Here is an 18,775-nt window from a genome sequence, read left to right on the forward strand (position 1 = left end):
ATACACACACACACATATTTTATATATTTACAAACTTATGTTAGATGAGATTAATCAATTTGACAGCACTAGTTTTATTACAAAAAATTAGTCAATAGAAACTATTATTGAGGCTTGTAAATTGTAATAATAGCTGGATATACTAGATAAGATATAGCTAGATATTTAAATGTAACTAGCTGCATAAAATCAGAATTTGTGCTTTAGATTCTGTATGCATAATATATATGTATAATATCAGTTTTGTTGTTTTAAATCTTTTGTTTTTAATACAAGCTACATAAATGCCAGACATTTGACATAATGCCAGACAATCTAATCTGTTGTTTTGTGTCCTTCAAGTTTTTGATACAAAAAGAAAATAATCAAAATGAGATGAAGCACCATCATATGTGAAGTATTTAATTCACTGGATTATCAAATTATCGGTTACTTATACCGTGAAATACAATTTTTCTGTCATACTGCCCACCCATAAACCCTTCTTCCTTCAAAACAGTGTTGTTTTTGTTAAAGGTTTACTTCACTACTGGCAAAACGGGCTTTAAATAAAACTTGGCTGCCTATACAGTAGAAAGTAGGGGGGGAGGGGAATGAAATCGGTGCTACCTGACTAGAGGAAACAGAGAAAGAAAAGGCTGTTGTCTTTCCTTTTGCCAAATAGGTAGGAAAACTTCAACACCCATAATGCACTGGGCATGTTGCTGTCCAAGTCCACTCCCACCAGTCTGCTATAGATACACTCACCAGAGTCAAATACTGTCTTGCTTTAGTAGGAAATACTTCTTAGCAAACTTTTAGTCATAATGGTATCAATAATGGTAGCGAAGACTTTTATATTGAAAAGACTGAATTGGAACATGGAACAAACGCAACTGACAAATGCTTTGACTAGTGCCGTCAGTCACAGGAAAACCCCTTAACTGTTAAAAGGACAAGATAGTACATTGGACATTTAAACAGGATTTTTTATTATGAACATAGGACTGACCTGAAGGAAAACGCTAAATCTAAATGCAGGTAATACACTCACTCAATCGATCTCTTTCTCACAATACTCTTCTACATAATACAGTAAGCTTCAATTCAGTTTACATTGCTAAGAGTGGTTGCTAAGGGTGTTCATGAATAAAATACAGCTACTGACCAACCAGAATCAAGGACAGGAACTAACAGTTTTATAACAGTATACAAATAACACTTCTTCAAAAACACCTTAATCTATTGAAAACTTAGAATAGAATTAAAAACACATAATCTTCAGTTTTCAAATCAACCACCAGTTCTTCCACCAGCATTAACTGATCTCCAAAATGTTCTAGTAAGATACCAGCTATGTTTACATAATCCATCAAAAAGATTTTTACAGCTTGAAGTGTTTTACAAAAGGCAAAATGTCCTTGGACGAAGGATTCAGGTTTGGCGGAAATATAATACGCAGCCATCTCAGGAAAATAAAAAAAACACTTTCTCTATTGCCAACAGCTATTGAGGGTCCAGCCAGAACAGCGTGTCGCTCTGAGGATCCACAGAGATTCCAGGAAACCTGGGAGACCCAAACACAGCTCTTATTCTGCCTTAGATTTTCTCTCACGGCACAAATTGTTCTCTTGACTGATGCCTGACTTTCTAAAGCCGACAGGGAAATGTGCCACAAGTCATTCTGTCTGTGAAGGCAGCATGAACGTGTTGTAAAATTCATTACGCTTGTCAGGCAAAGATTGTGTCGACACAATCAGCCGCAGAATATTAAAATGCAGTTTGGCCATAAATAAGCCATCAGTTAGGGACATTCAGGCAGTGCCTGAAAGCAGTTTCATGATTTAAAAGCCATTCACTTTTCAACATGAGATGCATTATTTTTCTATACTGAGTGATTGAGGCCACATTACAATCAAACTAAATAAATGTCTCCAACATTTATGTACTGAACATTTATTTATTGAAATGCAAAATGAGAATGACTATCTTTTTTAGTTATAAGAGACTTTGAAGTGTGTAAGGGTAAAAGAAATTGTACTTTTGATGAAAATTCACTGAAAACAAATGCTTTAAAAGGCATCCATTAATGAAGTGAAATTCATGAAATTCAATTCAAATATTATATATATATATATATATATATATAAAATTTATATTATATATATATCATACCTGGTCAGCTCTTCTAATAGCTGTGTGTGGTCAGGAGGGAAGAACTTCACCACGAATCGCAGGATGGTGTTCTTGGGTCCTGCAGACAGAGAAACATGATGCATGTTGACGTGCTGTCAGATCGTGTCGTCTGGTAGTCATGTTCACTATTCATATCAGATATACATACGTCTGATTTGCTTTAGAATCGGCTTCAGCAGATCCAACCACACCTGAGAAAAGAGTCAAATGAATCAAACAATAAAACATATAAATATATAAACATAAACATAAATATAAATATATATAATATATTTTTTTTTTTTCCTTGAAAATAAATCATAAACCACAGTGGAGCTATAGCCTATACTATTTTTGGCAGCTGTTACAGAAACAATTTTACAATAAATCTTCTAATTTAACCTTGAGATTTGAAGTATTAGATTAGATAGCTTCGGTACTTGTCTTGCACCACAATATACAATGAAACTAATAATATTTAATTTCTGATAGGAATGCAAAATCAATCTGTAGTTACTGATTTTTTTAATAGAATAATGAGACACAAAATACACGATTACTGTTGAGCTATAATAAAGTAATTTGCAGCGCGCAGCAAGCACAGTATAACGGCTGATTGGAGTTTTACTGACATAGCCTGACAACATCTCATCTGACCGCAATTCACTGTTGTTCAACTGAAGCTCCCTCGTCGTGACCTGCATCTTTTCCGTGCTCGTTTGACTTGCTCATGAGGCGAAGTCAGAATGCGAGTCTGAAAAGTGTCCCGTTTGTTGTGGTCGTAAAGAGACAGTTCTATTTTACTTGGAGATGTTTTAAAAAATATTCTTATTTTTGGTATTTTATATGCTCTGTTGGTAATTTGTGGAGTAGCATCACCCAAGGGGGACATTTTTTTTTAATCTGAGGCAGGGCAGGGATACATAGACCAGAAGGGGGAAATCCCCCCCATCCCCCCCTACAAATCGCACCCTGTATATAAACTGTTTGATCTCCAGTCAGGAGCATGTTTATGATGCCTACAAATGCCATCTAGATAGGGTTTGAAACAGAGCCACTGTGTCTACATTTCAAACAGGGACAAAGAACGTCAGCACCTGAATACTGTTTATAAAGTTAGCTAATCTTTCACACATTGACATCAGAATTAAAAATGAGTGTTGCTCACAGTCATTTTACGCTGGTCCTGGAACTCCAAACCAAAGTAATCGCCTTCGATGAGGTTCATGTGAGCACAAACCAGGTCAAACAGCACCTTCCCTGGAGCACGTTGCTGTTAAAATAGAGAAGAAAATCACTTATGAAGCTTGTTAGACATGAACCACATACAGCAACTGGTACAGGCACCTGTGTAAATGGGCAAAAAGCATTTATTTTAATGTGGAATTGTGTTTAAGGAAAGTCCGAATGAATATCTTGTTTCACACTGGTAAAATAGGTTGCAAACGCAATTTCATTCAAACTTCAACATCAACATCAACCTTCTCAGTTTCTATTTACGCTGCAGTAGGGATGAAAGACTTCACTGAAATGTATAATTACAGTAAACGGTGTCGGCAAACGCTAAAGACAACAGCAACAAGAGTTTGTCATTCAAGCAAGCATTGGCAAACAAACACTCTCCTAATTGGCCACTGGCGATTTCACAACAGTTTTAACAAGACGCTTGCTGCAGGTGACCCATGACCTCACTGTTAAAACTAGGCCAGCCGACACAAACACAGACATGTGCAGCACAGCTGACGTTACAGTCCTGTCTGGCATGAAAACACACACAACACACACCCCACACAGTGACCGCCATCACCATTTCCAGTCAAAAAGAATAATAAAGAACAGTGCACAGCATTTCTATTGAAATGTCTGCTTTCATTCACAACCTAAAGGATCCTATTGGGAATTTTCATACAGGATTCACAGCTAGGGATATGTTTAGATTCATAATAAAGTAGTGATGCAATGAAAACAGACGGTTATGTCCTGAGTGAACGTAAACAGTTGACAAAGAAAACGCATGTGTAACAGTATATTGGATCCGTGCAGCTCTTAAAGTGACAGCAGCCTAATATTCCTGCCGCCATCTCTATAATAACGTTAATCAAAAAACAAAAGACAAAGAGAAAATTCACTCGCTGTTTTTGACTGAATAACATTTGTAGCTATACTTGTAATGTATATTTTATTAATAAAGTGCAGTGTTGTTTTACATTTGATTACAGTTTCTATACCGGAATACTTGAAAATCTTAAAACACTGTTTATTTCAATCGTATCTTTGTTCAGTTGTATTTATTTGTGTGATTGCTAATTTGTTTCTTTGTTCTTTTTTAATTGCTGAGTGTTTACTTGTCTTTAACAATACTAATAATTATTTATAATAATTTATTTTAGTTAGGCTAGTTGTTTTTACTATGGGATTTTTAAACCCTAGGCAAAAGTTCCTTGTGTAAGTGTTCTTTAGCCTGTTGATTTTTGTTCATCGTATTCAGCTACAATGAAATGTTTTGTAATAAGACATAGAACAAATGTGAATGATATCGATATTGGAATCAAAATTTGGAATCAAAAAGAATCGGAATCTATAAGCTGAATCGGAATTGGAACTGCTAAATTTCAAATGATACCCAACCCTAGCCAAAAATGAATGTTCGGTTTCAGCCTAGACCATTTTAGAAGGCTGAATTCATTGAACGGGATGAATTGTGAATTTTGAGCCACAATTTGGATGAACTGTAACGTGTAAGCATGTCATCTGTGTAGACGCTAGTGCTGGGTTGACAATATGTTCACTCTCGTTTTTAACCCAGATCTTTTATTCTATGCTGTTTTCAGTTGATGCATGAACAAAACCTCACCAAACATTATTTGAAGCACAACTTCCATCCAATAAATCGCAATAAGCTTTGTGCTTGTTAATTTTTATATGAAACAAAGGACTGTAAACAATGCCACATAACTTACCTCAGAAAAGCAATTAAATGGCCATATATTGTTAGTTTAGTTAGCTTAAAAAATAAAAATTCATTATATTTTAACTTAATTATTTAATGTGTTTGAATAAATCTGTCCTGAAAACAAGTTATTACAGCCACGTACCGTATAAAGGTTTATATTCAAACACTGAATTGGAGTAGAAACATAATTATAATCAATGAAAAGTGTGCAATTTAAATGTTTATATACAACTCAGTTTTTATTGAGTGTTGATTATTTAAAAAAAAAAATTAATTGATTAATTTAACAAAGTTTTCATCTAAATGAAATCTATAATTTCACTTTCAGAGTTTCTGTAAAAGATTAATTTCGGTGAATCACTATAATGAACTAAAAAGCATTGAAAAAGGCACCTTTCTGTGTTTAAAACTCAGAAGCACAGATGTTTCCATAACTTCATGGGACACGTGAAGCATTTCAGATGTGCAGAACTGCTGTAGGTCTGATTCTTCTACAATGAACGCGATGCAGGAAGAGGTTAACCTCACTGAACCTGAGCAAACACGCCGCTATCCTCCACACAGCTCTTTAATACTTCTCTGGATTTCATCACCTGACGTCCAGCCAACCAAAACCTCCAGCATCTGCCAGCTCACGTCCAGAAACACACATTTTAAATATGGCACACGGAGGGCGAGCTGAGGTTAACGCGTGCAGTGATTTTGGGAAGCAGGCGTTCACTTAATATATGGAGAATTTCCATTACGGAAGATAAATGAGCCGATATATCTGCGTTCCTCGCTTCTTCAAGCAGAGCAGAGCTGTGTGCATGTTTACAGTAACGCCAGGCAAACCACTCCCCGTGAATAATAGTCTCTCAGGACGACATAAAAGGGTGTTTAGATGTGATATTTAGTGCATGCTATGCTAAAGTTTCCATGTGTGATAACAGATGATCATAGAGGTCAAAAATAGAGGAAATCATGTCAGAATGATCGTATTAACAAGATTAGTGCACATGAGAACCACCACAAATGGCAATTAAAGGGTTAGAACACCCCAAAAATGAAATTTCTGTCATTAATTACTCACCCTGATGTTATTCCAAACCCATAAGACTTTCGTTCATCTTTGGAACACAAATGGATATCTTTTAATGAAATCTGAGAGCTTTCTGTCCTCCATGGACAGCTATGCGACTAGCACGTTGACGCTTCAAAAAGTCAATAAAGAGATCCTAAAACTAATCCATATGAATTGAGTGGTTTAGTCCGTTTTCTGAAGAGACTCAGATCGCTTTATATGACGAACAGATTGAATTTAGATTGAACTGCTATAAGTGAATTTAGGCATGACACCATTACAGCCTAATGTTCAGTATTAAAAAATAAAGATATTCTTTAAGATTTGCTAAATATTGCACTACCGACTATTTTTAAGAAATTAATAATTTTATTAAGCAAGGATGCATTACATTGATCAAAATACTTTTACAATGCTGCAAAATTATATTTCTTTTCTATTCATAACATAAAAAAGCTAAAAAGGCACGTAAAATAAAAACAGATTTAAGTGCGAAAGGTTGCAACACAAGCAAATATGCTAGATGAAACATCTAAGAGGTTCGCTGAGGATCTTCACAAGAGCATCTTGTTTTCCTCTTCCTGAAGCAGCCGTGCGGTGGTCTACAAACCCACCGGGCACCAGCTGTTTGAGCAGAAGGGCCCTCGAGCCGCGGGGGGAACCGGGAGAGCTGCCAAATCGAACACTCTCCGCCTGCTGCCAACACCGACCGCTGGCACGGACAACACGGGAGCTGCACGCTCTCCAAACTGCAGCTGGAGGCCGTTGCGACGTGGGACGGCGAGCGGACCAGGTCACGCAGGGGTCGGTGGGAATCTGACCCCCCAGTGTAAACAGCTGATGTCATGCGAGCTGAGAGATCTCTGCCCGGCATGATGTGTTTGCTTTGAAACACAAGCTCAGATAAGGACTTGGGCGGATAAAGAGCTGAAACATCCACTGATTTTAAACACAAACGCCTTTGTGCCAAACACACAGGAAATATTCAGCGCTTTCAGTCAATATGAAACAAAATGACTTTTGATTTATAATATGTTTATGATCTTCTGAATGATTACGATGTTAATCTAAAAGAAAAAAGGATCTTCATAATATTTCTTTATAAAGTAATACATTGCTGCATCTTTAAAATGACATTTCCATTCCATGTATATTGAATAATATTAACAAATGACTATACTATTTTGTCTAAATAAATAAAAAAATGAATATTTTTTTTTTTATTTAAAATCAATTTCTACAAGCAAATTTAGGCATCAGTATAAAAATTGATATTCTTTAAGACTTGCTAAAGATTACACATTGTTTTAAGAGAAATTAATACTTTTATTCAGCACGGATGCATTAAATTGATTAAAAAAAATGTATTTCTAATCAAATGCTGTTCTTTTAAACTTTCTATTCATTAAAGAATGAAAAAAATATGAAGCAGCACAACTCTTTTCAAAATAATCTCAATATATTATAATAATCAGAAATGTTTCTTGAGCAGCAAATCATCATATTAGAATGATTTCTGAAGGATCATGTGACACTGAAGTCTAGAGTAATGATGCTGAAAATTCAGCTTTGATCACAGGAATAAGTTATATACTGTTTTTACTGTATTTTTGTTCAAATAAATGCATCACTGAAGAAGTGACTTCTTTTCAAAAACAAATAAATTCTAAACTTTTGAACAGTCATTTATTAAATAGTGTTATTCATTAATTTAAAAATTAACTTAAGTGATGACAGCAATAAATAAATAAATAAATCAGCCAAAAAAAACAATACCTATATATAGTGCATCCCTATACATTACTGAAGCAAAAGAAGTTGCCAAATTTCACACCGAATTTAAACACAAGCATCTTTGTGCTTAAAGCTGAAGAGACATTCGGTGATGTAACGTAAAGAAAACCAATTAATGCTAATGTACCACTGTAGGTGATAAATCCTAATTTAGACCCAGACAGCTGTACCTCACACCCTACCAGTCCGGATGCGTCCTAATTCCTCTCTAATGTAAAATGTGGGAAACAGCAGCCAGCCATAAATAAATCCAGACATGCCTGCAACGTGAGACATTTGCCTGTGGTTAGCAAAAGTATGCTTCAAGACGGTAAAGTTAACAACAAAATCACTAAATCAGAAAGAAAACCTTGGTGCAGATCACTAACACCAATTCTGAGCAATATTGTACGTTATTAATATCTTAGCAAACACCCCTCGCTGCATACAGCACTGGCTCCAGTCCGCTGTTTAACCGTGTCAGCAAGCAGAGGGCAAAGATGAAAACAAAGGCACTATGGGAAACTAAAAAAAAAAAAAAAGTATCATCTTTTCAGAGCAAGACTCAACGGGTCCCAGTGGATGTGGTACAGTAGCTGCATCCCTCCCTTTCTGGGCTTCCACGTGTTGCTTTCATTGGATCCAGATGTTTCTATCCCACAGTCCGGCGCTGCATTCAGAGCCTCACCATTCTTCCGCTGCAATGCAATTAAAACTTAAAACGTTATCAGACTAAGCGAGAGATGGTCGATTCTCATCCACAGGAAATTCCCCGTCATTTCAACAGCTGGTCATTACTGGTGACCTTCATCCAAAACAGATCCGGCTCTAGAAAATACGGTATTTATAGTACAACACAATTGGATGCATTTGGCTGCGCTATTGTTTGGAAGACACATTTTTAGAAAGAAGCACAAGTTAGAACTACTTCTCAGGGCTCAACAATAAGGACTGCCCCCAAATCATTCTTATTTACTACACAATGCACTATTTTGGCCATTTTGTAGTGTTTTAGTAAACAATTTAATTCCACATATAGTGCCCATATTAACCATAATGCATTCTGCCTTATGATGCACAATTAATGTCAACATTATTACCCATAATGCAATGCAAAGAGGACTGCCAAGTATAAACATGCCCAAATATTGGAAGCTAGTGATAACAGTTTATAAAGTTATAATTATGGATATTTTTCTAACAAAACCCATTGCTTCGCTTTGCCTTTATTGAGCCGTATGGATTGATAATATGATGGATGCGCTTTTTTGGGCTTCAAAAAAATGGCACCATTCACTCCCATTACAAAGCTTAGAAGAGGCAGGAAATTTTTTAATATAACTCTGATTGTGTTCGTCTGAAAGAAGATAGGACACCTAGGATGGCTTGAGGGTAAGTAAATTACGGGATAATTTTCATTTTGGGGATCAATTTCATTATCCCTTTAAGTCATCAAATGGTTTAAAAGGTGAAATGATTATGGACTATTTCAGATACAGTCTAAGAACAAAAGCAAAAAAAATAAAGGTAATGTGGGCTGCCTGTCCAACAAAGAATAATTCACATTGGAAACTCGCAGAAAATGTAAATGACGTCTTCCCCAAGAAACAAAATAAGGCTCTAAATGAACATAAAATGTAATCCAGCCATTAATCTTGGCAGCACAGAATTCCAGTCAGCGGGAGTGAGACACGCTCTCATTGAAATTCCAGTCAGCATGAGCAGGAAAGATCCGACTACAGCAACAGCCTGACAATGGATCCAGATTCACGATGAGAACTTGTAGAAAGGGCACGCAGATCCACAAAGATTTGCTCATGGAAATACTCATGGTTAAAGACAAACATTGATCACATTTAATTCCGGACTGTGTGAATCATTTCAAAGACAGTCAAAACAATGAAGGAGATTCATAGTTCACTGCATTTGACGTCCATCAGACTGACCTCCGATGTCAAGAGGTCAACAAATACAAAGGTCAAGAGCAACCACATGCCAGATCTTGTCAAAAATAAATAAATATTATTCAATAAATAAATCATATTCACTACACTTTAAATAATTAATGAATGAACTTTCATGCTTAAAGATCAAAGCACTTAGCAGCACATAGTGTATTGCATACAGAATTTAATTTCACCCAGGGGCGTTTCCTCTGAGGAGGCAAGGAAGGCAGTGTCTCCTCAAAAAAAAAAAAAAAAAAAAAAAAAAAAAAAAAACTGGATGAGAAAATAATGGATATTACAAAAAATAAACAACAAATATTACAAAATGTGACATTAAAAAATGTAAAAGTCACTTGTTTTTATTAAGTAACACTGTCTAACAATGACACCCACAGGTAAAGTTACAGTGGGAGGCTTGCCTCCCCAGAGCCCATTGACTTTAAACAGACACCCTAAAGTGTGCACTGGGTTTGATGGGGGGTAATTGAGAATGAATGGGGGAAAGCCATGTGAGAGGAAGCAATGCCTCCATCACTCTATGATTGGATGTGATTGGTTATGGTGGGATATGATTGGTTTGTGCAATCAATCCCGCCTCTTGATTTCATGCGCGTTCTCGAAAAAAAAAAAAGAAACTAAAAGTTTTACCTATGTGCTGTCCAACAAATACAAAATGCATACTGAAGTATTGCAGTGAAATATGCAAAGTAAAATTCTTGTGCAAAGATTATAAAGAGTATACACGTAAAACAAAAAAGCAGTTTGCACTGGACAGGCAGTGTTACGTCCATCATGAGTTGCTGACAGAGCTGCATTCATCAGCTTTCAGATTTCACCCAAATATCTGCCACCTCTTAAAGTGCTCTATCACATAAATGCCGCCCTGTGGAGGAAGGACAAACTGGCCCTCACTGAAGCCCTTTCTAAAGATCTGATCAGCAGGCACTTGGTCTCTGGCAGCATACGGCACCGGCTGAGCTCGCAGAGACGGCACAACAATGATCCATTCATCCGCCGCTGAAAGAGCTTTTCTCCTGCGGGGCTCTTTTATTTTACCATTTCTCACATCTAACGGGATGCACAAGATCTGACAACTGCTGCTCGCTCACAAGAAGAGAAAAACGTTCAATCTTGTGTTTGGTGATGCCAGAAATGAGGAAACTACTGAAAGTGGGAGATTTGTGAAAAACAAGCCTGAAATCACAACAATGCCATACAATACATATAAATAATTAGATTTTCAGAAGAAAATGTAAGAAGTTTGGCTATGATGTTCTGAGTGGTTGTCAGCCCGTTGCTATGCAGTTGCTAGGATGTTCTGGATGGTTGCTAAAGTGTCCAAGAGCAGTTGTTAATCAGCTATGTGGGTGTTAAACTGTTGTGAGTGGTTGCCAGGTGTCACTGTACAGATACTAAATTGTTTGAGGGGGTTGCTAAGGTGTTGCTATGTGGTTGCTGAGGTATTCTGAATGGTTGTTAATCTGTTGCTATGTGGTTGCTAGGATGTTGTTTGGATGCCTGGTGTCACCATGCAGCCGATAAATTGTTCTAGGGGTTGCTAAGGTGTTGCTGAGGTGTTCGGAATGGTTGTTACAACACCCAAGTAACTACAAAGCAACAGACTAACAACCATTCCGAACACCTCAACAACACGCATGGCAACACCTTAGCAACCACTCAGAACACCTTTGCAATTGCATAGCAACACCTGGCAACTACTCAGAACACCCAAGAAACTACATAGCAACAGACTGAGTAGTTGCCAGGTGGTGCTATGCAGCTGCAAAGGTGTTCTGGGTGATTGTGAGTCTTTTGCAATGTAGTTGGTAGGACATTTTTTGGTTGCCCGGGTGTTGTTATGCAACAGCTAATGCAATCAGAGTTGTTGTTATTCCATGAAGAATGGTTGTTACCCAGCCAGGTTGCAAAGATGTTCTCAGTGGTTGCTAAGGTGTTGCTATGAAGCTGCTGGTGTTCGGAATGTTTGTTAGTCTGTTGCTATGTGATCTGAGTGGTTGCTAAGGGATGTGGGTGGTTGCAAGATTGCTGAAATGTAGCTGGCAAGGTGTTCTGAATGGTTGTTACCCAGCCAGGTTGTTAAGATGTTCCAAGTGGTTGCTAAGGTGTTGCTATGAAGCTGCTGAGGTGTTGGGAATGGTTGTTAGTCTGTTGCTATGTGATCTGAGTGGTTGCTGCTAAGGCATGTGGGTGGTTGCAAGAATATTGAAATGCAGCTGAAAAGGTGTTCTGAATGGCTATTACCCAGCCAGGTTGCTAAGACGTTCTGAGTGGTTGCTAAGGTGTTGCTGAAGCTGCTGAGGTGTACAGAATGGTTGTTAGTCTGTTGCTATATGGTTGCTAGGAAATTCTGTTGTATATATTAGCCTGTGTGGAATCAGCTGGAAAATGCACATCAACTGTTTATCTGGTAACTACACTAAATATTATTGTACATGATTGAGCAAATGACTAGACAAACACTATTACTGAAATCCAACATAAACATCTGAGCTCTACTCCACGTCAGCAAAGAAAATTATACTGGTCAATATTTCCTCCACTTTGACTGAGTGAATTGTGGTAAATGAGGCAGAATGATGGAGCATGAACATTTCAAACTGTAGGAGAGAAAATCGACACAAAACACTTGCGATAAAGCTGAAAATATCAACATATATTTTCTTAGCTATGGTCTAGCTCAAGCAGAATAATTATTAGTCCAACTGTGAAACACAGTTTTGGTACCAGGATAACGAGGAATCCCCTAATACGATCTGACAAACCCTTCACGCGCCCAACAGTCTGTCACTGTGCGTAAAGGGGCGGGTGTGTATATGGATGAGCGGCGTATGATTTGATTTTAAGCCCAGGCCTTATTAAAAGCCATGGTCAGATCATTAAAATGCAGCACACATCATCGAGTCTCTGAGGTTATGTTAATCATGTCGGGCACAAATGAAAACTAATGAAAAACACTGCAAGTCACGCTCTCAACTAAAGTGGAGATAGTGGATTAGACACGGAAAAGCCCCAAGGGTAATACCACATTATCATTATCAAAAAAGGAAGGAGGAACCATCGAAGGAGCGAATCAAAGACAGCAAAATATGTCTTTCAATGGCAACTTTGGTCTTATTTTAGTTTAGTTTAAGGGATAGTTCGCCCAAAATGCAACATCCATCCTTTAATTTACATTTAATCATTTAGCAGACACTTTTATCCAAAGCGACTTACAAATGAGGAGAACAACAGAAGCAATACAGCCAACAAAAGGGCAACAATATGCAAATGGTGTGACTAGTCCCAGTTGTTCCAGCACAGTACACATATCTTTTTTTTTTAATTTTAGATATAGAAAGTGTTAGTTAATGGGGTAAGTGTTGACGAAAGAGATGCATCTTCAATTGTTTCTTGAGAATGTGAAATATAAAATATAAAAATAATATAAATATCAGATGGAAATTACTAAAACTTCAACTAAATATACAAAGAAAACAACTGAAAATATAAAAATAAAAGCCAATTCAAAATATCAATAAATACTAGTAATAATAATAGCATTCAAGTTAGTTAGCAATGTTTTTAGATATAATTATCTTCAGCTAAATTATATCACTATACAGTAGAAGTAGTTAATTGCTGTACAAATACACCAACATTGATTACAGGCCTAGATAAGGTGCTTGCATAGTTCAACATTAAGAAACACCAGTGTAAAACTACAACCAATATTATAATGTTGCACTGGAAATACCAGATCTTCCATATACAGACATGTTCTACATTATTCCTTTCTTTCCTTCCACAGCAATAGCTGCTCAGATTGCTGCAGCTGCAAGGACGCACATCTGTTCTCGTGGCCTGACGTGTTTGGGGTGAGTTGCAGGTCATTACTGACCCGAGGAGGGTTATAGAGTCCACACCAGTCTATTTCGAAACAAGCATGAAGGTTTAATGAGAAGAAACCAATCAAAGGTCAGTTTTTGGTATGTTGATGATGTTGGTGATTACTTAAAATGTCTGCAAATCAAGACAACAAATCAGCCTTCTGGTCCAGCACCATCCCTTTAGAGAAATCTAGAGTAATATGACCTCTCTTGACAGCAAAGACCGATAGGGATTAAGTTAAACTTCTTAACCTACAGCTCCACAAATCCAGTTACTATCCCATCCATTTCTGATGGGAAAACTCCAAGGAACTTGGGCTCGTTCTAAAATATCCAAGCACAGATGGGACAATAATTTGGGTGGAAAATTAGACTGACAGCCTGCAAAACCATGTTAGTGCATCTCTGTGGAGCCTGACATAAGATCTTGGAATTGGAAAAGGAGGCGGCAACGAGAGATGTTTAGGAATTCAACAGCAGATTCCTAAAGTAATTGGATATTCAACAGCAGACGGCATCTGAGGAAAAGGAAATTAAAGCTCATTTTATGGTCATATATCCCTGTAACTGATCTTCAATAAATTCAGAGGCTGTATTCAAATCAGGAGATATTAAAATCGTATTTCAACCTCCAGTCACTGGTCAAATATGCAGTGAATCTGATGAACATGTTCTGGTCTTATTTCACACTATGATCAACAGAAAATTACTTAATATATTTAGCATAAAGAAAAATAGGCATATTTTAAGAGACTGTCTCTTTTGTTGCAGTTTTTCATTGCAATTCCCCTCAAATTTTCATTACTATAATCTCACATAAATACCTGCACAGTTTTGTATCCTGAAAATGACGGTTTTGCTCATAACATTTTTTCAGTTTTTTTCTTTTTTTGTGGCAAAAACAAGTTGCTATCTAATAAAGGTTTGCAAGCTACAACAATGTACATGACATTTTATAATATTCCACTATGATACAAAAAAAAAAAAAAAAAAAAAAAAAAAAAAAAAAATCAATAAAATCAATAAAATCTTAAATATAGGGTTCATTTTCTTTATGCAAAATATTTTTTAGTGATATGTACTCTCAATACTATATTTCCAGATTTATTTATTTATTAAAGAAACCTCTGTGTAAAGGATTAACACTTCACAATGCAGAAAAGTAAGATTTTTAATTAAATAAATTCTTAAATGAGTGATTTTACATGCATACCAACATGGTGAAAACTATCAAAAATTATTAGCTTAATATAAAATCCTGACAAAGCAAGAAAACCACATTCACATGAGCTTTAAATGATCTGGCTTCACCCACTCTTGACATAAAAAGGTAAACAGATATGCACATTAAATAAACATGTTTACATGCAAAGCAAAAAATGGTGGTAAGGAGCAAAAATCAAGATTTTCAAACTGGTGTTTATGACCATTTACTGATAAAAGAAAAATATTAAAAGGATTTACATCCTTACCTACTGTAGGCTTACATTATAATATACATGCTGTAAGATGCATGTAAATATGCTCAAATGTAAAACAGACTGTTTTTTGATTTTATCTGATTTTCTGAGACTTTGACTCTTCATGTTTTCTAGAAGTGTTTAATCTGCCGTGACATGCCATGATCTCTCTGCACCTGCAGTAGTCCAGGTCATTACACCGATTAAGGCTAACCACAACGGGTCTTTCTAGATTCCTCAATCCCTGTTTATAAATCAAACAGAGGCGATAACACAACCTTGTGTCCAACCTACAACTTAATCTGCTTAGCCGAGGGCATATGTCACTGGAGTCTCACATGACATTGGTGAAACATATATGCTAGCGGCGCTTCCTTAAATCTAATCCGAATTCTTTGAAATAAGAAATATAATACCTGATTGGAGTAATCTGAATAGCACTAAGTATGGTAAATACATAGTATCGTACTGAATAACAGCCATATTCAATGGTATTACAGTGGTATTGGTATTGGTATGGTATTACAAGGTACCATGTCCAAAACAGTATTATTATATATATATATATATATATATATATATATATATATATATATATATATATATATATATATATATATATATATATATATATATATATACACACACACACATTATACATATATATACATATACACATATACACATTTTATTTTTACGTATTCAAAACAAAGAATATACTGTTATATATATATATATATATATATATATATATATATATATATATATATATATATATATATATATATAACAGTATATTCTTTGTTAATATTTTAATATATACATAAAAATATATAATTATATCATCTATAAATTATATAATATAAAATATAATTTCATTAAATTAATTTTTATGTCTCATCTGCTAATATTTCTTTAAAGTGTAATATTAATTTTATATTTCCATATTTTAAAAAATAAAACATTAAAAGTATAGTTTCTTTCTGAAGCTATTTGATGCTTTACACAATCAATTCAAATGATCTTTTGTTGGTAATTTATCAGCCAAATTTGATGTGCGATTAATTTGCGATTAATTACAATAATTAATTGCCACATCATGTAATTAATTCGATTAAAAAATTTAATCGCTTGACAGCCCTTATATATGTATATATGTGTGTGTGTGTATTATATATATATACACAGGGCTTGACATTAACACCCGCCAACCCGCCATATGCGGGTAGATTTCAGCTGTGGCGGGTAAGACAGCCACTCCCACTAGCCACTTTGGCGGGTGAATATAATTTCAGCCTACAGCCAAATGAAGTAGCCAAGCTCGTCGTATCACAAAATTACAATTCAGTCACAATTCTTTATCGATTAACTTGCGGTTAGTGAAGGTGGGATAGACGGAATCACGCTAAATGACACAACAGAAGCGCTCGCGTGCGCGCTCTCTCTGTTGTGAGCGCGATTCAGTTCTCCTTGCGCCTGAATACACGCACACACAGATGTCAAAATGCATCGTGTGGAGTATCTCGCGTGAATACAGTCGGCTATGGCTTACGGCTAAGTGGACGTAAACAGGTGGGTAAAAACTGGATATGTGTCAGTATATGACGTCCATGCATTCAGCAGCCCCCAAATAAATACCCCTCTGTCATTAATGTTAATCAAACATCAAAAAATTTTAAATACATGTATACATGTATGCTAAATAAACATATGTATCTGATTTTTTTTTTTTTTTTTTTTTTTTTTATTTACTATTTGTAATTTGCTTCTTTGTTCTTTTTATATAGCCTAACAAAAATAACTGTATACCTCATGTATAGTCTTGATTTGGGTGGTCAATCTGCATTTGTAAGTTTGAAAGGGTTTTAAATCTTGTAAATCAAGTAAAATGACTCAAAATCAAGTAATTGAAGCATGCCAGAGTCAACTTTAATCATATAAAATGTAATTTCCCAACAGCAAAATTGTGGCCAGTGAAAATGCTGAGTGGCTAGTAATTTTGGAAAACCACTAGCCACATTGGCTGGTGAGCAAAAAAGTTAATGTCAAGCCCTGTATATATATATATATATATATGGACTTGGACAGCAACATGCCGAGTGCATTATTTAGGGCCCGAGCACCGGTGGTGTGAGGACCCTATTGGAATTGCTCAGTCTATTATTCTTCTTCTCCAAAATGAAATCACATTTTTTGATGGCCTACTCGTGCTCGAAAACTCATGAAACTTTGCACACTTGTCAGAGGTGGTGAAAATTTACATCTGATATGGGTTTCAGAATTATGTGTGGCAAAATGGCTCGATAGCACCACCTACAAAATTTCAATTAAGTGCCTTTCGTGCTGCATTTCATGTACAGGTATGAAATTCAGTAGACACATGTAACAGCCCAATACCTACAAAAAAAGTCCCTGGGTGCAAAATCTGAAAACCCAACAGGAAGTGAGATATTTTGAATTTTCTCTGCAAAATTTTTGAGCTTTAATCAGAAAAAAACGTCACATTTGATCAGTCTAATCTAAAGGCTTCTGAGACGTTAAGTTGCGAAAATCTAGAGTTTTCGCTGAAGGGCGTGTCCGTGGCGGCCTGACAAAGTTCAATGTTTTGCCATGAAACAGGAAGTTGTTGTAACTCGGGCATACAATATCCGATCTGTCCGAAACTTCACATGTTTTATTAGAGTCCTGGTCTGAAGACATCTACATGACAATATTCAGTTACAGTCATAGCGCCACCTGTGGGTAACAGGAAATGGCATGCTTTACACTGTAGTTCACTCCCAGAAACACATTTAAATATGACATGAAGTACCAAACATGCTAGAAACATGTTAAATCATGCAACACTTGGCTAAGTTCTAAAGTATGCGATTAATGCCACGAAACAGGAAGTTGTTGTAACTCAGACATACAATGTCCGATCTGCTCCAAACTTCACTTGTTGTAATAGTCCTGACCTGAAGACATCTACATGGCAATATGCAGTAATAGTCAAAGTGCCACCTGTTGGCAGCAGGAAGTGTGGCACGTCGAAATGATTTTGCCATATTTCAGTTGTATTTACTCGCTTACATCTCACCCACTATTCACTGTTTTCCTAAGGCCACTGGGTGGTGGTGGCCCCCGGTGCGAGGGCCCCTTCATCGCTGCTTGCAGCTTTAATGGGTGTTGAAATTTTCATACTTATTTTGCAAAAGGGAGGACAACAGCCTGTTTCTCCGTTTTCTCTAGTCAGGTAGCACCGATTTAAAAAAATGTTTGACCATTCTACTGTATACAGCCAAGTTTTATTGACAGTACCCTTTTTCTTTAACTTCATTTACATTCTTTAACCCATATGCACAATTTATCTAACAAAAAAGCAATATTTTTGCTAATAAGGTCAATAAAACACTGTTTACACAATAAAAGCATGGTTGACGGAGCAGAACAGTAATGACTCTGAAGGCTGTGTGGGGGTCTTTGAGCTTGGCACTCAATAATTACAGCCCTTGACTGGCATGCTAATCAGCTAAACACAGCTAAAATTTGACTGCTGC

General features: G+C 36.3%; 1 protein-coding gene across 1 annotated transcript in view; it reads right to left on the reverse strand.

Moving 5' to 3' along the window:
* farp1 (FERM, RhoGEF (ARHGEF) and pleckstrin domain protein 1 (chondrocyte-derived)) overlaps window positions 1–18,775 on the reverse strand; it is a 97,811-nt gene that overhangs the window by 43,751 nt on the left and 35,285 nt on the right. Inside the window, exons 3-5 of the mRNA XM_048197910.1 lie at window positions 3,323–3,427; window positions 2,324–2,366; window positions 2,155–2,233 (exon numbers count right to left, since the gene is read on the reverse strand). Coding sequence (XP_048053867.1) covers window positions 2,155–2,233; window positions 2,324–2,366; window positions 3,323–3,427 — 227 coding nt within the window. The remainder of the gene's footprint in view (window positions 1–2,154; window positions 2,234–2,323; window positions 2,367–3,322; window positions 3,428–18,775) is intronic.

The sequence above is a fragment of the Megalobrama amblycephala genome, linkage group LG7, assembly GCF_018812025.1.
Source record: "Megalobrama amblycephala isolate DHTTF-2021 linkage group LG7, ASM1881202v1, whole genome shotgun sequence".
Taxonomy (NCBI): Eukaryota; Metazoa; Chordata; class Actinopteri; order Cypriniformes; family Xenocyprididae; genus Megalobrama; species Megalobrama amblycephala.